Genomic DNA, 23,237 nt, shown 5'->3' with positions numbered 1-23,237 from the left:
GAGCACTACCCTGTCATGCAGAATTGTAGTGTAAGGCGGGTAAGTAACTAATGCCTGTAATTCACTAACTCTGTGAGCAGACATGATCGCCAGAAGAAAAACTACCTTCCAGGCAAGATAGCGGAGATCACAGGAGTGGAGAGGCTCAAACGGAGGTTTCATGAGCTGTCCCAAAACCACATTAAGGTCCCAAGCAGGGGCAGGAGGGCGCAGTGGAGGTTTTAAATAGAGCAAGCCTCTCATGAACCATGATACTAAGGGTTGCGTTGAAATGGAGACATTACCTACACCCTTATGGTACGCAGACACTGCACTAACATGCACCCTGATAGAGGAAGTTTTTGGCCTAACTCTGACAGGTGCCAGAGGTAGTCCAGGAACCTTGCAGTGGAACAAGTGAAGGGGTCTATGGACATGGAAGTTCACCAGACCGTAAACCTCTTCCATTTAGAACGATAAGACCTTCTAGTTGAAGGCTTTCGTGAAGCCACCAGGACTCGGGATAGCGACTCTGAAAGGTTAAGAAGTTGGAATATTAACCTTTCAACATCCAGGCCGTCAGACAGAGCTTGGAGGTTTAGGTGATGGAGATACACGTCATTCTGAGTGATTAGAAGGGGATCCTTCCCCAGAGGAATGTGTCGGTGTACTGATAGGTCCTGGATGATTGGAAACCACACCTGGCGTGGCCAATGCGGAGCTATCAGAATCATTAATCCTTTGTCCTGCTGGAGCTTCATGAGAGTCTTTAAAATGAGAAGAAGAGGAGGGTATGCATAAAGAAGACTGCTGGCCCAGGAGAGGGCGAAGGCATCTCTTGGCTGCAAATGGTAACTGCGAATGAGAGAGCAGAAGTTGTCTACTTTGTGGTTGTGAACGGACGCAAAAAGGTCTATGTGAGGGTAACCCCAACGTTGGAATATCGCATCCGCTACCAAGGGGTTGAGAGACCACTCGTGTGGATGGAAATTTCAACTCAGCTTGTCCGCCAACACATTGTCCACTCCTGGCAAGTAGGTTGCTTTGAGGCACATCAAGCAGGAAAGGGCCCATTCCTACATCTGTGCAGCTTCCTGACACAGAAGGTAGGAGCCCATTCCCCCTTGTTTGTTGATGTACCACATTGCAACCTGATTGTTGGTTTGACTCAGGATGGCTTTGTTTGATAGGCAATCCTGAAAGGCATTGAGGGCATATCTGATCGCCCGTAGCTCCAGGAAATTTATTTGGTGTTTGGCTTCCTCTGGAGACCAGGTTCCCTGAGTCTGCAGGTCACCTACATGTGCACCCCACCTAAGGCTGGATGCGTCTGTTAAGGTGATTTGAGGATCTGGAGCCTGAAATGGAAGGCCTTGAATGAGATTGGAGTGGTGCATCCACCAGGCTAGTGACAGATGGAGCTGTTTGGTAACCTGGACGCTACTGGACATTGGCTGACAAGATTGAATCCACTGGAATTTTAGGGTCCACTGCATCACTCTCATGGCTAGGCAAGCCATCGGAGTGACATGCACCAAGGATGCCATTTGACCCAACAGTATGAGGAAGTGCCGAGCAATTGAAGATACTCAAGACTGTAGTTGATGCGCCAGAGATGTAATGGTGAAAGCACGATCTTGGGGGAGGACGGCTTTCGCCAACATAGTGTTTAGGTTGGCCCCTATAAAGGATAGGGTTTGGGATGGAACTATCTTGGATTTGAGATAGTTGATTAGAAACCCTAAGGAGATCAGGGTGTTGATAGTGAGACGCAGGGAGGTTAGTGCGCCCTGCTGAGTCAGAGCCCTTATCAACCAATCATCGAGATAAGGGTAGACATGGACACCCTGATTCCTGAGGAAGGCCACGACCACCACCAGTCACTTGGTGAATACTCGTGGAGCAGACGCCAGGCCAAATGGTAGTACACGGTACTGAAAATGACAAGGGCCGACCAGGAATCGCAGGAATTTGCGATGAGATGGTGTGATTGAGATGTGTGTATATGCATCCTGAAGATCTAGAGAGCATAGCCAATCTCCTCTTTGCATAAGAGGAAGTAGAGAGCCCAAGGTTACCATCTTGAATTTTTCTCTGTGCAGAAATTTGTTTAGTGGACGGAGGTCCAGTATCGGGCGTAGTCACCTGACTTTTTTGGTATTAGAAAATACCGGGAATAAAATCCCTGCCCCTGCTGGGAGAGGGGTACTGGTTCTATTGCTCGGGATAGGAGGAGGGATGAGACCTCTTGCTCAAGCAAGGGAGAATGATTGGACTTCCCCCACATCGGCCAAGGTGGAGAGTCCGTTGGAATAGTCAGGAAATTTAGGTGGTAACCTTGGGTGACTACTGCAAGTACCTACTGATCTGTGGTGACTGTGTGTCAAGCGCTGCTGAAGTGGCAGAGTCGACCGCCGATGGGTATGGATGGAAGAGGAGGTTGGCTTACATTCTCTAGGAAGGAGTCAAAATCCTGATGCTGGTCCAGGCTGAGAAGCTGGCTGAGACTTTTGAGGCCAAGTCTGCCTGGATTGACCTTTTTGGTAAGGTCTGGAAGGGCGTCCTCTAGAAGCCGGAGGATAAAATTTCCTTGGCTTGTAGGTTGACTGCTTAGAGTCTCGTCTGAAAGTTCTCTTAGGTATGGAAGGGAACTCAGACGGCACAGAAGAAAGCTGGCACAGCGTTTCATGGTGGTCTTTCAACTGTGCCACCGTCTCTCGGATCTTTTCCCTGAAGAGATTATCTCCCACATAGGATAGATCTGCTAACCTGTCTTGGACTTCTGGTCTTAAGTCTGAGGATTTGAGCCAGGCCCATCTTCGTGCACTAATCCCCGCTGCAGACACTCTAGAGACACTGTCGAAGATATCATAAGCAGCGCGGACCTCGTGTTTTCCAGCATCCAGCCCTTTCTGAGCTAGAGTATGAAGTTGAGTCTGGAGTTGCTCTGGTAACAAATCAGAGAAGTCCTGGATCCTTTTAAAGAGGTCTCTGTTATACTGGGTCATGCATAACTGGTAAGAAGCTATGCGAGATATGAGCATAGAGCCATGGAAGTCACGCCTGCCAAAAACATCCAGGGATTTTTGTTCTTTCCCTGGAGATATGGAGGAATGAGGTTTTGAATGCCGTGCCTTCTTCTGGGCTAACTCAACAACCACAGAATGATGATCCAACTGAGACTTCTGGAACCCAGGAGCTGACTGTACCAGATAGGTGGCATCTGTCTTGCAGTTGACAGGTGGAACTGAACATGGGTGTTCCCAGTTTCTTTTCAGGAGATCAAGCAGGATATCCGATGCTATTCCTCGCAGAAGCCTGGGGCATGGAACCCCGCACCAGAGTAGGAGGCAGCACTGGCGTAGCCGGAGGGTCCACCGGTGAAGGTGGAATACTGGATCCCAGCACCACTGAAGGTGGGGAATGCCTCGGCAACCCGGACACAGAAGAGGATGGGGCCTTTTCTGGATGGGGCTTCTTTGTCTGTGGCTCTATCAACGTCGATGGCGAGGACTTGCCTGGATCGACTGACTGAGCCTTCCGATGCCGGTGTCGTTGCTTTTCACAATGTTCTCCTCGGTCCATTTCCTGAGGAGGCAAGGAGGCTATCAATACTTTTGGAATCGTCGTCACCGGTCGAACAGCAGCGGTGTCCCGGTGCTGACGAGAGGAAAAAAGAAGACTGAAGGGGTATCCCTGCTGGATGAAAGGTCAGTGCATTGCTGGACATGCCCAGTAGGTACCAGTCAAAGTTCTAGAAACTTTGACAAAGTGTTCCGTGATTGGGCTCCATCCTGATGATGTCACCCATATGTGAGGACTACCATCCTGCTTGTCCTGTGAGAATGGGCCTTCCAGGTGGTTCAACCAAAGATTTATGAATCTTCGGAAGAAAATATATGTACGGTGTCACCAGATTCTTCGGTAACAGGTACATATATTCTCTTTTAGAAATCGTCTTATGACGCACTGCTTCCTCCAATATTCTTTTAATCCGAATATTTAAGCTATCCACTGGATCATCCGGACTAACAATATAATATTGGGTATCTCTCAGTTGTCTCATCGCTTCCTTTTCATAATCCTCCCTACTCTGTACAACAACTGCCCACCTTTCTCAGACACTAATCACCAACAATTTATCCTGTTTTAAAGACCGAATAGCTGCCAATTCACTCCTAGATACATTCAACTCCAAATTTTCACAAACAGGATTCCAATTTCTCAACCTCCTGAAAAACCATGGTCTCAAATGCAAGAATCAAAGGGTTAGATTCCGCTGGCATCCACCCTGATGCTTTCACAAATTTATTCTGTCTCAATTGTTGACCCTTAAAATAATCTTTTAACCTGATTCTTCTGAAAAACTTAAGTTCCACACGAGTGAAAAACGGATCATATTTGTATATTGGTATAAATGAGAGCCCTTTATTGAGTACATTAACCATTTCGGTAGACAAATCCCTAGAAGACAAGTTAACCACAATAATATCATGACACTCATACATTTTCATCATCTTCTGAAGTTGTACGGGTCCTGGTTTGGTAATGACTGCTTGGTCCTTGTATTGTATGCTCCTCTGGTGTTGCACCCCCTGCCCCCTAAAAAAGCATCCTCTCATCCCTCTCATTACCACCCAACTGTATCTCATCATTAATCTGATCCCTCAAAAACTCCACCTTCCTCCCACTTTCCTTCTGGGTATACAATCCTTTATCCTCATCGGAAGATGAAAAATCATTTCTACCTTTATTATTACCCCTACAATTTGCCTGCATCCATACATAAATGTAACCCGTTGTATAATCCCTTTCATCATGGTGATATTTTTGTACTTTCAATTTTTTTTTTATTTCCAATCGAAATAAAACAAGCAGTTTCTGAGACTCCTCTATCTGAGTGTCAAACACCTCCTTAGACAACATCTTTTGTAATATCTCTGCTTCTTTGCAAATTTTCTCTTTAAGAACTGTAATCTGAGTTTTAATTCTCGAGATTATAAGAACCATAAGATCATGCAAATATTTGTTCAATATAGCATTCCACTTTATAATGAAATCATCAGCGTTGACAATCAATGATGGCTCTTTGTTCATGCGAAGACCTCTGGGGATCCGTTTAGCAAAACAATATTTCCCTAATGTAGCAGCATGCAGGTCCATGCGTATTAATTTCTTCTTGCTCTTAATTAGCTCGTTCCAATCACCCTCATCAGATTTCTGAGTCTCATCCTACACCCAGATTAGATTTCAGAGGCAGCTTGATCAGTAAAACTGTACATATCTTCCATTCTTATAATCAAATGTTAGCAAGAGAAATTTCCAAATATAATGTTCAATATTAATACATATTATTACTAAACCTCAATTTTACACAACATTACATAACAGCATTTTATATTTCTCATTTTTATTAATTTATACAATCTCAGAAACACATGTGCAAATTACAAAAATTCATACAATTCATTGCAAATTTATTGTATGAATTTTTGTAATTTGCACATGTGCTTCTGAGAGGGGAGTAGGAATAGCCTAGTGGTTAGAGCAATGGACTATGAGCCAGGAGACCAAGGTTCAAGTCCCACTGTCACTCCTTGTGACCTTGGGCAAGTCACTTTACCCTATATTGCCTCAGGTACAAAAACTTAGATTGTAAACCCTCTGGGGATAGAGAAATACCCACAGTACCTGAATGTAAACCAGTGTGATATCTCAATGGAGATGAATGTCAGTATATAAAAATAATAAATAAATATATAACTATAAAGTGCTTTTAGATTTATATATAAATCAGTTAGGCAACAACCAATAAAGTAGTAAAAACAATCAATATGCATTTCTACAAACCTGACACCTCTTCATTCTTCATTTCAACTTCAAACTCTGCGGTGATGTAGGATACTTCCTTTGATGGTGACTTACGCCCCTGCCTCTTTTTCTTGGAAGAATCACACTTGAGGTTCACAAAGGTCACTTGGCAATTATCTATGCAGGGGTATTGGCCACCTTGGAGTAACAGGCATGACATAAGAAAAGAAATGAACAAGCAGTATATCCACAGGGAGGCAATCTTCAGATTGCCCACATTGCTGCAAAGTTCACGGGTACATTTTATCTGCAATTTTTGCACCAGTTTGCCAGGGAAAAGTACCCACAGAGATTTGCCCTTCTTTTTTCTGCAAATATTATTTCTGATCAAAACTACATGCATAGCTTTAGGAATTATTAGGAAGGGAATGGTTAATAGAACGGAAAATGTCATAATGCCTCTGTATCGCTCCATGGTGAGACCGCACCTTGAATACTGTGTACAATTCTGGTCACCGCATCTTAAAAAAGATATAGTTGCGATGGAGAAGGTACAGAGAAGGGCAACCAAAATGATAAAGGGGATGGAACAGCTCCCCTATGAGGAAAGGCTGAAGAGGTTAGGACTGTTCAGCTTGGAGAAGAGACAGCTGAGGGGGGATATGATAGAGGTCTTTAAGATCATGAGAGGTCTTGAACGAGTAGATGTGACTCAGTTATTTACACTTTCGAATAATAGAAGGACTAGGGGGCATTCCATGAAGTTAGCAAGTAACACATTTAAGACTAATCGGAGAAAATTCTTTTGCACTCAACGCACAATAAAGCTCTGGAATTTGTTGCCAGAGAAGGTAGTTAGTGCAGTTAGTGTAGCTGGGTTTAAAAAAGGTTTGGATAAGTTCTTGGAGGAGAAGTCCATTAATGGCTATTAATCAATTATACTTAGGGAATAGCCACTGCTATTAATTGCATCAGTAGCATGGATTCTTCTTAGTGTTTGGGTAATTGCCAGGTTCTTGTGGCCTGGTTTTTGGCCTCTGTTGGAAACAGGATGCTGGGCTTGATGGACCCTTGGTCTGTCCCAGCATGGCAATTTCTTATGTTCTTATGTTCTTAACCCTACTATGTGTATAGTTTTTCAGGGACCTAACCTTACCCTGGGAATGCCACCATCACAATCTGGATAAAAGTATCATCTAAAAGAACTATGTGTGCAATTTTACTAGCATATAACTGGGCAATGTTTAGACAGGTGATTTATGTGGGTAAAATGCTTTTTACCCATGTAAACCCCTTTGAAAATTGCACTTGTAATGCTTTGGCAAGTCACTTCAAGGTGATAGTCTAGTGCAGGGATGATCAACTCCGGTCCTCGAGAGCAACAAGCAGGCCTGGTTTTTTGGATATCCATAATAAATATGTATATGAGATTTGCATACATGCCTGTATTATCTGAGGACTGCAGTTGGCCACCCCTGGTCAAGTTTTAATAATTAAAACTATTTGCTTTCTCATTTTCGGTGTGAAGAAACTTTGAAGAATTCTAAACCTTGTATTTAGCCAGTTGCACAAGTACCCATACATAGATATATATTGCAATATGCAGATAAAAATAATTCAGAGTCTGATATACAGTAAGCCATTTTGTGTCAAGTTATCCGGTTAAAGTTAGCCTATCTTGTCCATATATTCAGCAGGATAAACATCCTACTGAATATAATTGCCTAAAGTTAATTTGGCTACATGTAGCCAGATAAACAAAAAAAAACTAACCAGCTATGTTTGAAAATAACTGGTTAGATTTTTTAGTTATCCGGTCATATGTTGCCGGATAACTTGCTTCTTAACTGGATATCTTCAAAAGATATCCAGTTAAGTAATGATGTGAAGAAAAAAAGAGAAAGGGGCCTGTGGCTTGATTTATTCCTCCCCTCACCCAGATTACATAAAGTCCTATTGGGCCATGTAGTCCTCCACCCCACTTCCCCTTCTGAATATTAAAAATGTTTCCGCAGTCCACTGCTGGCCTTCCACTCCCCCCCCCCCCCAATCCACAACCCTGTTTCACAAAATTATTTAAATCATTGCTGATGCCGAACCCTCCCATTCCCATACCTCATCCTAATATGCTGTGAGGCACCCCCCTCACCCCCAATACTCTCTCCCCATCACCCGCAAACCAAAATAATCCCTATCGGGAGAAAGATCCAAATGTATCACTCCTGGATCTCCAGCACAGCTTCTGACACATATTTTGTGCTTCAATATTACCTAGCATATATGCAGCAAATAAGGACAGGGGGAGGGGATGGGAGGGTTTGGCAGCAGCAACTGAATATATAGTTTTGGGAAACGGGTAAGTGGATTTGGGGGCGGGCAGCAGTGGACTGTGGAACCAATTTTATTATTTAGAAGGGGATTTGGAGGTACTTTTATGTAATCTGGGGGGCAGGGGGAGAGGAGAGGAAGAAATTTGACTACAGGCCCCTTTACTACTTTTTTTTTCTTTTTCACATCACTACTTAACCAGTTATATTTTGAAGGTATCTGTTAAGTAGCAAGTTATCCAGTCTCACAAGGTAGGATAACTTTATACTTGCTCTGAAGCTGATCTATCCAGCTAACTTAGGCCTGGATTCACTAATGCTTAGAGAATCCCTGCGCTAACGGGGGGCGGGGGGGTGAAGTGGGGGGTGGTCCTGCACTAGCCAGCAGCGATCGCACTGCCGCGGTGCGATCGCTGCTGGCGTCGCACCAAATAACTTCACCATAAAAGGTGTGGTTATTCGGCGCGAAATAGGCAGCAAAAAGTCTCCTTATCTTTTCACAGTCAGCGCCGTCTTCACAGAGTCGGCCCTGGTGACGCCCCGACTCCTCCTCTTCCGGGGCCGACTCCGCCCCGATGTAGCTAGCGCAGGCCTGCACTAAGCTTTCTAGCTATCGCACGCTTGCGCTACCTTAGAAAATAAGGCCCTTAGCTTAGCTTAGGCCCTTAGCTTAGCTGAAAATCGGCTAAGTTAGCCGGATAACATAACTCCTCCCAAAACGTCCCCAGTACATCTCTTTTTTTATCTAGTTAAATTATAGCCAGATAATGACTTATCTAGCTATAATTTAGCCGGATAAGTGGCTGAATATTGCAGTACTTCCCATTTAGACAAATAACTTGTTAGTTATCTATCTAAATGGCTTTGAATACTGACCTCTCAAAATAGTAAAAGACCACAATTAAATAACCACATTCTAGAAATCTTTAGTTTATTCTGAACATGAAGAGAGTAATTATTAAATTATTATTCTGAAATTTCCTTAAGCAATCCCTCCATAAAAATCCAACATTATAGGACCTTTGACATATATTATAAAATGCACTAACTGTTGATAGTACCATTCCCGGAAGTTCAACTTACGGCACGACAGCTGCACGACCTCTGGACAGGGGGAGGGGATGGGAGGGTTTGGCAGCAGCAACTGAATATATAGTTTTGGGAAACGGGTAAGTGGATTTGGGGGCAGGCAGCAGTGGACTGTGGAACCAATTTTATTATTTAGAAGGGGATTTGGAGGTACTTTTATGTAATCTGGGGGGCAGGGGGAGAGGAGAGGAAGAAATTTGACTACAGGCCCCTTTACTACTTTTTTTTTTTTTTTTCACATCGCTACTTAACCAGTTATATTTTGAAAGTATCTGTTAAGTAGCAAGTTATCCAGTCTCACAAGGTAGGATAACTTTATACTTGCTCTGAAGCTGATCTATCCAGCTAACTTAGGCCTGGATTCACTAATGCCGCAAGGCTTAGAGAATCCCTGCGCTAACGGGGGGTGGGGGGGCGAAGTGGGGGGTGGTCCTGCACTAGCCAGCAGCGATCGCACCCTCCTCGGGAGGGAGAGACGCGCAGGGTAGATGGCAGACGTAACCTGTAGGAGACTGCCCCTACTTGCTCCACTACCGTGAATGGACCGATGTACCTGGGGGCCAGTCGCATAGAGGGAGTCCGTAAATGGATGTTCCTGGTACTCAACCATACTTTGTCCTGGAAGGAAGGCTGGAGCAGGCTGCCGTGACCTGTCCGGATATCTTTTAGCCTTGGCCGCCTTCAGACGAAGTCTCTCCTGGGTGGTTCTCCAGAGGTCGTGCAGCTGTCGTGCCGTAAGTTGAACTTCCGGGAATGGTACTATCAACAGTTAGTGCATTTTATAATATATGTCAAAGGTCCTATAATGCATGGAAGAGAGCCCAGCAGAGTGGTTCTAGCTGGACACATGAATATCTTTCTTTTACTCAGCGGTCCTCTGTCTGGGTCAATGTGTTACAGAAAACACTTTCGCCTAGTTAGGCAAAATCGTGATCCTAGAGCAATAGGTGCAATTGACAGTAGTAGACAAAGTACACACCAAATAAATCTAACAACAAAGAGTTGTGGCTGTCCTAATGTATTCATAATGATTGTCAAAAAAAATAGAGACACATCTCATAGCATTCGTGTAGGACTGCCAAAATAGTGTGCATAGCTTGCACTTTCTTGCTAACCTTGACTAAACCTTTGACCCTGTCCTAGCCCTCACATGTTTGCAAGATAGGTGCTTAGGTGTGATGGAACCCCAGCAGCGCCTATGACCTGGAGTCAAGTACTCTATAAGTTAAATATTTCACAAGTGGCTCAGCTGAAGCTACACATTGCCCCCTCAATTTATTTATTTAAGTTTTTATATTCTACTTTTGAGTTCTTCAAAGTGGATTACATTCAGGTACTATAGGTATTTCCCTATCCCCACATGGCTTGCAATCAAATTTTTTACCTGAGGCAATGGAGGTTAAAGTGACTTGCCCAAGGTCACAAGGAGTAACAGTGGGATTTAAACTCTGGTTTCCCTGGGACTTAGCCCACTGCTCTACTAGGCTACACCTCCACTCATTGATCACATTCTTTACATGTTGCATCCAGATTCCCTAACTGACACCAGTGTGCATCTGAATATATCTACACTTACATCACATGGGCCAGCAAAGACACAGGTGTCAAAACTGCCTCATCAGTTTCTGAGGCAGTGCTGACATCAGAGTGCTCACATAGCAGGCCTTCACTTAAAGCCTTTTGGGAAGCAATGTGCAATATCTCAAGCTTCTCACAGGTCATTGCAAACTAGCATAGTTTTAAGGACCTGCTCCCCCAGAGGGGAGGAGTTAGCAATCTGTTATAGACCTGCTCCCCCAGAGGGGAGGAATTAGCAATATGTTATAGATCTGCTCCTCCAGAGGGGGAACAACCTAAGACAGGCGATGTGCGACGCAGATAGGTGTGAAGGGTTCCTAGGAGTAACCCTTCAAAGGGGGGAATGTAAGAATAGCCAGCACACGTCAGCACACAGTGACGTAAACTCTGGGAAAATGAAACAGACTGGACTTATTCTCTGGAAGTGCCTGTAGGAGGGCACCTGTTCATAGTAACAGAGCACGTACACATGCTAAAATTTATTAATTGGCTAGGAGACACTGGGCGGGCATATGCAGACACCTGGTGATTGGCTGAAAGTAACCCTTAAATTGCTGAACATGCACATTACATCTTTGTGCAGGTTTAGAACTTACAGCCCTTGTTTTGTATGCTTCGCTGCTCCAAAGAAATGATGCATTTCTTTTCATTAAACCTCTCACTTTTATGTCTCTTTAGAGCTGGTTTTTATTGGGTCTATTAGCCAGGGGTTTATTGTCTTTTATACTATGCACAACTATATAAGCAAACGGGCAACTCTCATGTACAGATGTGGAGGGCCCTGGCCTTTGGTCTGTCATGTTGGTTATGTTAGTTGCACAGGGAGGGTCTTGAAGGATTCTGGTCTGACGATCTGAAGGCTGGATTGGGAAAAGGATGGTATCATGCCTTCACATGGTATAGAAAATCACCTCTGAAATGTATAGGTCCTAGTTTATTGAGTGATGATGAAATAACAGCACACTCATGTGACAGAAATAAAGGTTCACCTCATTGAACCCAAGGCAAAGCTGTATTAGAAGCTATTAACCTACCTTGATGTATCACAGGTAACCATTGGGAAATTTTGAGATGTCAGGGAGCAGCAAGGACCTTTGCCTGTCCAGCTCAGGGCTAGTTATATTGTCCTGCTTTATGAAGGTATACAGAAAATCTGCAGAGTAGTTTGTTTATTTTGAATGCTAGTAGCAGTTACAATCCTTAGCAGTGGCCATCCTTAAAGCACATAGACTGAAGACTCCAGGGGAGACATGCTATCATAATGGTAACTTTCCAAGAAGAGGTGCCACCTTTCAGGTCTTTTCAGATTTGAGGCCTTGCTTGTTCGCATGGCTGCCATAATTTGAGGACAACATAGCAAAGTTGTTGTCCTATAGGATGTGTCTCTTGTGGTGGCTGTCCATTTTACACTTTGTGGATATGGATACCAAGGCAGGTTTGCTCATAGACTCTCAATCATCAACTCTGTGTATAGCATCAAGGCAAGAGAAGGTGTTAAGAACATAAGAACATAAGAAATTTCCATGCTGGGTCAGACCAAGGGTCCATCAAGCCCAGCATCCTGTTTCCAACAGAGGCCAAAACCAGGCCACAAGAACCTGGCAATTACCCAAACACTAAGAAGATCCCATGCTACTGATGCAATTAATGGCAGTGGCTATTCCCTAAGTAAAACTGGTTAATAGCCATTAATGGACTTCTCCTCCAAGAACTTATCCAAACCTTTTTTGAACCCAGCTACACTAACTGCACTGACTACATCCTCTGGCAACAAATTCCAGAGCTTTAAGGTGCGTTGAGTGAAAAAGACTTTTCTCAGATTAGTCTGCTGATCAGCTCATGAGCCAACTCATAGCCTCTTTCTGAAGCCTGCCACTGTGTAAATTGTATAGCCAAACTGCTCCCAGAAGTATCATGTGGTAGACATGCCTTCTACAGTTTCATTGTTTTGTAGAAAGACATGCCTTTTTTGGCACCTGAGGCCAGGAGGTGCCCATGTCTGTAACAAAGAAGAATTAGTGAGCATATATGCTTCCAACAGATGTCTGTCAGGATGCCTGGTGTAGACAATGTTGTGTGAGAAGTAATGACTGTAATGACCTCATTAGCAGGTAGGGACAAGCTTGGCACAAACAACATTGATCATTGATGATGAACAGGACAGGAACAGCAAATTTGGGCCTCAGTAGGTTAGCAAAGTCCTGGAGGTAGTCTAAACAACAATGTCCTAACCGATGTATGTCTGTGTGTGTCTGGGGAATGATGTGCTGTGTTAGTCTCTATCAGCGTCTGGGGGTGATGTAGGGCTCATAGTTTTCTTCCTTACACCAATTAATACATCAGAGCATACACTGTGTGTGTACCCAATTTGCCCACACAGTCTGTAGCCACAAGCAATTGTTATGCATGCCGGCCACGGCAGACCCGCAGCTTGTCCCCCTCACCTCCTTCAAAGTAATCCAGCATCTGATCCCTCGTCTTTGGCGGCTGTGGGCCACAGGCTCTGTCCTCGGGCTGCCCCTGGTGCCTCCAGCTCTGCTACTGTTACGGTCCCGGGCCATGCCTGTTGTGTTCGTGCCTGTTCTCGCCCTCGCTCCACCCTCTCTACCTTAGTGGCGACTCCCTTTGGGTCTGATGGACAGATGCTGTCACGGCTTCTCCTCACCGTACTTCCTGGAATCCCTGGTCTGGCCTGAAGCTGCGGATCCGCCATGTTCCTGATGACGTAAGGGCGCAATTGCGTGCTCCAGAGTTTGTACTGGCAAGGGCGCAAATCTCGGGGGCGTCCTCCCTTAATGATGTCATCCGCTTCCAGTTTAAAAGGTCTTTGCTTGCTCCTTCGAATCGAGTTAGCAAGGGGAATTCTTTCTCCGCTGCTCTGCCTCCACCACCTTACCTAGGGGTACCCGTTCCTCAGGGGCCCCGCTCTCTCTTCTCTCAACTCTCTTCTTTTCCATAAGCCATCTCATATACAGATATTGTGAGTTCTCATTCCAGACTGCATATAGGAACCAGTACTCGCCTACGGCTCCTGTTCCTGAATATACTGAAGACTCTCTGTTGCATAGAAGCCATTACAGATATCTACAATTGTGAGTGTATCATCTACTATTGGTTATGTATCCAGCATACCCTGGCTACTCACTACCTATAGTCTCTCTCTACAGCTCAGGAACCCAGAGACCACAATTCCAGTATCTGAGGGACTTCAGCTCACTACTGCCACCTCTGGTGGTTATACTGCCTGTCTAATAAAGAACTATCTGTGTTTGTCTCCATACTCCAGCCTAGCCGGTGGTCCCTCTCAGGATATCCTCCTGGGGGCACTGTCATCTGCCATCGGCCCAGGGATTCACCAATTTACTTTAAGTGTCCATTCCTTACACTACTAGAGCAGTATTATCCAGACTGCAACTCTGTGGGAAGCCAACCTACTACAGATCATTAACCCCGCCTGCAGAGTATTACAATTGTTAGTTCATCTCCTTTGGCGGAGTGATCCATAACTGGTTGCCAACTCCTTAGCGGACTTATTACATATTGCCAACTCCTCCCCTTGGCGGGATGAATTATTACAGATTCTAACTCTGCCCCTGGGGAGCAGTTTCTATAGATTGCTACTCCTAGCAGCAGGGATTGATAACAGATCGTTAACTCCTCCCTCTCCAGGAGGAGATCCATACATATTACTAACTCCAAGCAGCAGATTTATAACAATGCCCCGGGACCTCCACTCAAGTCTCAAGCTGCTTCTATCTTGTCAACTTATCAGATAAGTGTTATTCTTTAATTCTCTCTTTTAACTCTGTATTAAAGTTAATATCCATATATTGTTTCTTTAAACTAAAAAAAGAATTGATTCTCTGTATTTCCTTTTTATTTTAGGTCCAGTATTTCTATTTCTTTCCTTGTCATTCAGGTGTTATTCTTTCAATATAGTCTTTCTTTTCTCTCTTTATCTTAGCTTCTATTCTTTCGCTGTATTTTCTTGTGTTTTATCTTTAGTAACTCACGATTGATGTTTATATGTGCTCAGGCCTGGCTCAAGTGTTAATGTGTTCTTTATGTATGGAAACTAGGGATGTGAATCGTTTTTCAACGATTAAAATTATCGTCTGATAATTTTAATATCGTCTTAAATCGTTAAAGAACACAATACAATAGAAATTCTAACGATTTATCATTAAAAATCGTTAAATCGTGTTAGTGCACACTAACTCCCGTTAGTGCGCACTAACAGAAAATGATACAAATTGACACTTTCCAGGTCAGTAAAGGTCAGTTAGGAATGAATATGTATTCCTATTGGCTGGCTGCCCTCTTATCTATTGATGTTACCAAGGTTCCCACTGAGGTGATGGTTGGGGGGATGGGAAATGGAAACTGTTGGTAGTTGACAAAAAAAGTGATGTGATCAGTCAATGTGACTAGAACTTGTGCCCTATTCCTGATACCAGGGGTGTTGTGATCTTCCTGCACTCAGTGCCCTATTCCTGATACCAGGGGTGTTGTGATCTTCCTGCACACAGTGCCCTAACCCTGACACCAGGGGTGTTGTGATCTTCCTGCACACTGTGCCCTATCCCTATTAATACCAGGAGTGTTGTGATCTTCCTGCATGCAGTGCCCTAACCCTGATACCAGGGGTGTTGTGATCTTCCTATACACAGTGCCCTAACCCTGATACCAGGGGTGTTGTGATCTTCCTGCATGCAGTGCCCTATACCTAATACCAGGAATGTTGTGATCTTCCTGCACACAGTGCCCTATCCCTGATACCAGGGGTGTTGTGATCTTCCTGCATGCAGTGCCCTATCCCTATTAATACCAGGAGTGTTGTGATCTTCCTGCACACAGTGCCCTAACCCTGGTACCAGGGGTGTTGTGATCTTCCTGCACACAGTGCCCTAACCCTGATACCAGGGGTGTTGTGATCTTCCTGCATGCAGTACCCTATACCTAATACCAGGAGTGTTGTGATCTTCCTGCACACAGTGCCCTAACCCTGATACCAGGAGTGTTGTGATCTTCCTGCACACAGTGCCCTAACCCTGATACCAGGGGTGTTGTGATCTTCCTGCACACAGTGCCCTAACCCTGGCACCAGGGGTGTTGTGATCTTCATGTACACACAGTGCTCTATCCCTATTAATACCAGGAGTGTTGTGATCTTCCTGCACACAGTGCCCTATCCTATACCAGGAGTGTTGTGATCTTCCTGGACACAGTGCCTTAACCCTGACACCAGGGGTGTTGTGATCTTCCTGCACACAGTGCCCTATCCCTATTAATACCAGGAGTGTTGTGATCTTCCTGCACACAGTGCCCTAACCCTGACACCAGGGGTGTTGTGATCTTCCTGCACACAGTGCCCTATCCTATACCAGGAGTGTTGTGATCTTCCTGGACACAGTGCCCTAACCCTGACACCAGGGGTGTTGTGATCTTCCTGCACACAGTGCCCTATCCCTATTAATACCAGGAGTGTTGTGATCTTCCTGCACACAGTGCCCTAACCCTGACACCAGGGGTGTTGTGATCTTCCTGCATGCAGTGCCCTATCCCGCCTGCATTACTAGTGAGAGGCTGGCTTCACAGACTGGGGGGAGCTTCCTGACCCTCACTCCTCTCCTCCCCATGTCCCAGCCAGTGAATGGTGTGTGGGTGAGGGGGGGGGGGAGGATGGTGAAGGGTGAGACAGCTCCTTCCCTGCATTACTAGTGAGAGGCTGGCTTCACAGACAGGAGGGAGCTGCCTGACCCTCACTCCTCCCCTCCCCATGTCCCAGCCAGTGAATGGTGTGTGGGTGAGGGGGGGGGGGGGGGAGGATGGTGAAGGGTGAGACAGCTCCTTCCCTGCATTACTAGTGAGAGGCTGGCTTCACAGACAGGGGGGAGCTGCCTGACCCTCACTCCTCCCCTCCTCATGTCCCAGCCAGTGAATGGTGAGGGGGGGAGGGGGGGAGGATGGTGAAGGGTGAGACAGCTCCTTCCCTGCATTACTAGTGAGAGGCTAGCTTCACAGACAGGAGGGAGCTGCCTGACCCTCACTCCTCCCCTCCCCATGTCCCAGCCAGTGAATGGTGTGTGGGTGAGGGGGGGGGGGGGGGAGGATGGTGAAGGGTGAGACAGCTCCTTCCCTGCATTACTAGTGAGAGGCTGGCTTCACAGACAGGGGGGAGCTTCCTGACAAAAATAACAAAAATAATAAACAAACAAGTTCTAGTCACATGAGTGATAATCATCACGTTACTTTTTTTGTCAAGCTTCCAACTGTTTCCATTTCACATCCCCCCAACCATTACCTCAGTGGGAACCTTGGTAACATCAATAGATAAGAGCACAGCCAGCCAATAGGAATACATATTCATTTCTAAGTGACCTTTACTGACCTGGGAAGTGTCAACACTTTGTTTCATTTTCTGTTGGTGTTCGTGAGTTTCCAGTTCCATTTCCCATCCCCCCAACCATCACCTCAGTGGGAACCTTGGTAACATCAATAGATAAGAGGGCAGCCAGCCAATAGGAACACATATTCATTCCTAACTGACCTTTACTGACCTGGAAAGTGTCAATTTGTATCATTTTCTGTTAGTGCGCACTAACGGGAGTTAGTGCGCAGTAACACGATTTAACGATTTTTAATGATAAATTGTTAGAATTTCTATTGTATTGTGTTCTATAACGATTTAAGACGATATTAACATTATCGGACGATAATTTTAATCGTTGAAAAACGATTCACATCCCTAAAACCAATGTCTGGAAATATTTCTTCACGGAGAGGTTGGCGGATGCCTGGAATGCCCTTCTGGAAGAGGTGGTGAAAACAAAAGCAGTAAAAGAATTCAAAAAGGCATGGATAAACACTGTGAATCCCTAAAGGCTAGAGTTGGAAATTAAGAAAATGGTGCATGGGGGTTAACCAGCATGGAGCAACAGCTGCTCTCTCTAACATGGGGATTACTACCCTTAACCAATTAGTTTACACAATTTTGATGCATGGGGATTACTACTTTTAACCAATTAGCATGTATGATTTTGACACAACTTCAGCATCGTTCTTCGTTTCGACAGTGGGGCAGAAGAGAAAAGGGGAATTGTATTCAGATGATAAATTCTGGGCACTGAATTTTATGGTCTAGGGTACTGATATGCAGACTTTATGGGAAAAAGTGCAGGACTGCTTCTATGGCCAACTCCAAAAGCAAAGCACATTCAAGTAGCAGTATAGTATGAATTTTCAGAAAGACTGCTTACTCTGTAAAAATTGTTGCTAGCAGCCATTTTGTTGTGGGTTTCACAGTTGCTTGGTTTTGATTTTTAATATTACTATCCTTAACATAAGGCTTGGGGTAACCTGCATGGAGCAGCAGTTACTACCATAAGAAACATTTTGGGCAGACTGGATGGACCATTTGGTCTTTTTCTGCCATCATTACTATGTTACTATATGGCATGGGTTATTTTCCCCTATATGCATCACCTTGCACTTGTCCATATTAAATTTCATCTGCCATTTGGATGCCCAATCTTCCAGTCTCGCAAGGTTCTCCTGCAATTTATCCCAATCCGCTTGTGATTTAACTACTCTGAATAATTTTGTATCATCCGCAAATTTGATTACCTCACTCATTGTATTTTTTTCTAGATCATTTATAAATATATTGAAAAGCACCAGATCAAGTACAGATCCTAGAGACACTCCACTGTTTACCCTTTACCACTGATAAAATTGACCATTTAATCCTACTCTCTGTTTTCTGTCTTTTAACCAGTTTGTAATCCACGAAAGGACACTGCCTCCTTCTATGACTTTTAGTTTCCTTATTAGCCTTTCATGAGGGACTTTGTCAAATGCCTTCTGAAAATCCAAATGCACTACATCTACTGGTTCACCATGTTTATTAACCCCTTCAACAATAAAATATTTTAAAAAGCAGACACATCAAACACCACCCAATAATCTATATATGTAATATGCCTGAAAGGAAGTGGTGTCCTTTTTCAGCAGAGAAGCTGAAAGTTCATTTGCATACTTTCCCCAGCAGAGGACTCCAGAGGACATCATGAGCTAAGTTTCAGCTTTCACAGCCCCCATACTCTTCCTATGAAGGCTCATTTGATAATTTTCCCAACAAACCCAGTTGAGGATTCCAGAAGACACTTTGAACCATCTATGTTTCAGCTTTCACAGTCCCTGCACTCTTTCTAGCACCAGAGGAATTTAGGCTCATATACATACTTCTCCCAGCAGGAGGAGTCCAGAGGACACCGTAAGCTATCTAGGTTCAGCTTCCACCATCCCCTGCATTGTTTTCAACTGCAGAGAAATGGGCTAATGTGTATACTTCTCCCAGCAGAGGATGCTGTACGTCATCTAGGTTTTATTTATTTATTTATTTTATTTAAGGTTTTTATATACCGGCAATCATGAGAACATATCTTGCTGGTTTACATGAAACGGGAGTGCAATAAATACATCAAACTAGAACTGAGGTGACCGAAGGTACAGTTACAATTAACAAGGGTAGCAAAACTTGGTGAAGAGGAAGAAATAGGAAAGAATAAAATGGTTAAACGATATACTTTCACGATTGGCTTTCACAGCCCCCACACTCTTTCTAACAGCAGAGGTTTCTAGAGGATATTGCTACCTATTTAGGCTTCAGCTTTCATAGCCCAGCTTTCACATCCCCTTCCTTCTAGAAGCAGAGGTTGGAAAGCATGCACCAAAACACTAGTTCCTATAAATTTTGAACAACATATTTATTTATTTATTTATTTAATAGAATAAACAGGGAATTAGTTTAAAACAAGAGTCAATAAGGTATGCAGGATTACTAACAAATATAAAATAAACCAATAGATTAAAAGTACTTTAGATTGGTTTGAACATCCCTACTCCCTTAGAAATGTTTAATTGCTAACAAAGGAACAAATTAAATATGTAGAAAGTAATCAAGCAGTGAGACTATTCAGTCTTTTGCATTAACATAGAAACATAGAAGTGATGGCAGAAAAGAACCAAATGGTCCATCCAATCTGCCCAGCAAGCTTATGGTAGTATCTGCCGCACCATCCAGGTTACTTATCAGTTTACTGATAAGTATAGTTACTCTATACTTATCAGTTTCCCAGATCATCAAAGTCAGGGCCCTTGCTGGTTGCTGTCTTGAGTCCAATTACCCGTTACCTCTTGCCTTTGAAGCAGAGACAATGTTGGAGTTGCATCACGTGTATAATTACCTACCAGTTGGTGAAAGATTGCATCGAGTGGACACATACAAAGAGCAAATCCAATATTTGGAGGCTAGAATGGCTGGGGCCTGGGCTGGTGGGGAGCAGGCTCTGTTGGAGGGGGGGGGGGGGGGGAGGGAACATGACTTGGGAGGAGCTAGCTCCACGGAGTGGGTGTTGGTGTTCATGGTAGTTGTGGGTGGAATCTTGGGCTGGTGGCAGATGACCATGCCCCCGGGGGAAGATCCCGAGAGGTACCACTGGTCAGGCTCAGAGTATGGAGACAGACACATACTAGTTCTTTTATTAAACAGTATATGGAACCACCAGAGGTGGCAGTAGTGAGCTGGAAGTGCCCGGCTGGGCTGTAGTCCCTCAGATACTGGAACAGCGATCCTGGATAACTGGGCTGTAGAGAAACTGAATATAGTGAGTAGGCAGAGTATGCAGAGTTCAGGAACAGAACCTAGATGGTAACACTCAACAATAGTCTCTTAGAAGCAGCCCAGGCACTGGAATGAAGTAGGCCCTCGAGGAGTGAGTACCTGGTTCCAGGGAACGCTCTGAGAGAGCGATGGTAACTCACTGGTGTTGTAGGCAGCGATGACTTCCTGGCAGAAGTGGTATTCAGTAGCAAGTCCGGGAACGAGGGGCCCTCGAGGAGTGAGTACCGATTCCAGACTGTGATCTGAAAAGCAAAGAGAAAGCGAGGCCCCCGAGGAGCAGGTACCCCTGGTAAGTCCGAGGAGGCAGAGTAGCAAGGTATGTGAAGAGCGAATCCCATCCGCCAATGCCTGGACGAAAGCCCTTGCTAACTCAATTCGTTAGCGATTTCAGAGACCTTAAATATCCTGTGAGGATGACGTCACCTCAGGGGGACGCCCCTGAGGTTCGTGCCACTGCTGGTACTTGAGTCTGGGCCGCGCTGCGCGCGCACCCTTAGGCTGCTGGGAAACATGGCCGCGTGCAGCGTCCAGCCGGTCTGGGGATGCCAGAGGGGAATGGCAAGATGACGCCACGGCAGCCAATCTTCCAACTGGCAAAGAGGGAGTTGCCAAAGAGGTAAGGTGGGCGTAGTGGAGATGTCGGGCAGCGACGGTTGCAACACTGGGGTTGTTCAGGCTTTGATGACGATGCTGAGGGAAGGGGGAGGGCAGGCTATGCTGGGGATGGGGCTGCAGGGGTGGGGCAGATGTGCAAAGGCTGGAGGGGGTGCAATAAATAGGAGCCTCTGAAGAATTTCCTTAGGTGGCTATGTGGCAGATGGGGGGCAGACTGGGTAGGCGGGGCTGAGGAGCAGGGGAGGAAGACTGCTGCTACTGGGGCTGCAGGGGGTAGGGGTGGGGGAAGGCAACCTGTGATGTGGCTGAATAAGCTGTACTGATGCACAGAGTGGGAGGGTAGGCTGTGCTGGGATTGGGACGGGAGCACAATTCATAGGCACCTCTGCTGAATTTTCATGAGTATCAGCAAATTAAAACTAATGGGGATAAAAAAAATCCTCTCTTCTCCATTCCTGGGAACGTTTCATTACAGTTACCCTGAGATGGTCCTGGATTAGTCGAGGGTGGAAGTGTACACAAACTTTATCTTCTTCCTCTCTCTCTAATACACACAGTAACATAGATATTCATTCTTACACATTCTTTAATATGCTTGCAGGCACACACTCACACATGCTCCCTGACACGCAGGCTGACACACTCACACTCACTGACTCACAGATAGGCTCCCTGACTTGCACACACTCTCTCATGCTCACACAAAGACTCCCTTAAACATGCTAACTGACTTGCAAGCTCTCTCTCATGCTAACATAGAGACTCCCTAATTCGCATGCTCTCACACATACTTTCCCTGATTCATATGCTTTCCCTCACACTCTTCACACTCAGGCTCCCTGAAATTGCATGCCCTCACTCAGGCTCACAGACGGATTTCCTTAAACATGCTCTCTGACTTACATATGCTCCCTCACATAAAGGCTGATCTACACACCCTCACACAGACAGGCTTCTTGACTCGTATGCTCTCTCTCACACTGACACACAGGCTCCTCAATTCACATGCTTTCTCTCATGCTGACACACAGGCTTCCCAGTTTGCATGCTCTCACACACAGGCTCCCTGACTCCCATGCTGTCACTCACATTCAGGCTCCTTACACATGCTCCCTCACATACAAACTGACTTACTCATGCTCACATATAAGCTCCCTGTCTCATATGCTATCACTCCTGCACAGGCTCCCTGACTTGCATGTTCACAGACACATAAGTTCTCTGATTCATATGCTTTCCCTCATTCAGTCACACACAGGCTCCCTGACTCTCATACTCTCTCTCAGCTCACACACAGGCTCCCTTACACATGCTTTCTAATTCACATACACACACACTCCCTCACACTCAAACCTACTCAATCATGCTCAAACACAGGCTCCCCAATTTGCATGCTTTCTCACACTATTACATACATAAGAACACAAGATATGCCATACTGGGTCAGACTGAGGGTCCAATAAGCCCAGTATCCTGTTTCCAAAAGTAGCAAGTACCCACACATTAAACAGATCACATTCTATTAATGCCGGCAGCAACTATTTCCTACTGATGAATAGCAATTTATGGACTTCTCCTCCAGGAACTTAGCCAAACCTTTTTTAAATCCAACTACACTAACTTCCTTAACCATATCCTCTGGCAATGTTGTGAACCTGCCAGCGACGAGCGCGGGCAGGCCCCCTACCTTTCGCAGCCAGTCGGGCCGCTGGTGCCTTCCCCCGCGGCATGCCATTCCGCTGTTGCCAGGCTCCTCCCCAGTCACCTCCTGCCCTGCGTGGCAGAGCTGAGCCACCGGGAGCCTCTCCACGCGGCTGGGATCACCGCTGCCGCTCCTGCTCTGCCTGACAAGTCCCTACATGGCTGGAGCCACTTCTGGGGTCCTCAGGCGGCAAGGGAGTGGTCCTTGCCGCTGCCGGGGTCCTCAGCCGGCAGGGAAGTCATCCCTGCCAGTGCCTGCAGCCTGCCTGCTCTTCCTTCTTCTTCTTCTTTCTTCGTGGCTGGAGCCACTTCTGCAGCCTGCCTTTCTCCATCCTGGGCCCTCCACATGGCTAGGATGCCACCATGGTGTCTGCTCCTCTCCAGCTCTCCTTAGGCATGGGCACACACCTCTCCTCATTGCGGACGGGATAGAAGGTAAAGTTTGTCTTTTT

The 23,237-nt window shown here is 45.4% G+C and overlaps 1 protein-coding gene across 1 annotated transcript in view; it reads right to left on the bottom strand.

Moving 5' to 3' along the window:
• Nucleotides 1-23,237, bottom strand: part of SCUBE1 (signal peptide, CUB domain and EGF like domain containing 1) — a 1,434,630-nt gene that overhangs the window by 321,657 nt on the left and 1,089,736 nt on the right. Inside the window, exon 15 of the mRNA XM_029600135.1 lies at nt 5,830-5,988. Coding sequence (XP_029455995.1) covers nt 5,830-5,988 — 159 coding nt within the window. The remainder of the gene's footprint in view (nt 1-5,829; nt 5,989-23,237) is intronic.

Source organism: Rhinatrema bivittatum, chromosome 4 (genome assembly GCF_901001135.1).
Source record: "Rhinatrema bivittatum chromosome 4, aRhiBiv1.1, whole genome shotgun sequence".
Classification (NCBI taxonomy): domain Eukaryota; kingdom Metazoa; phylum Chordata; class Amphibia; order Gymnophiona; family Rhinatrematidae; genus Rhinatrema; species Rhinatrema bivittatum.
This window is presented reverse-complemented; position numbering and strand designations above follow the sequence as displayed.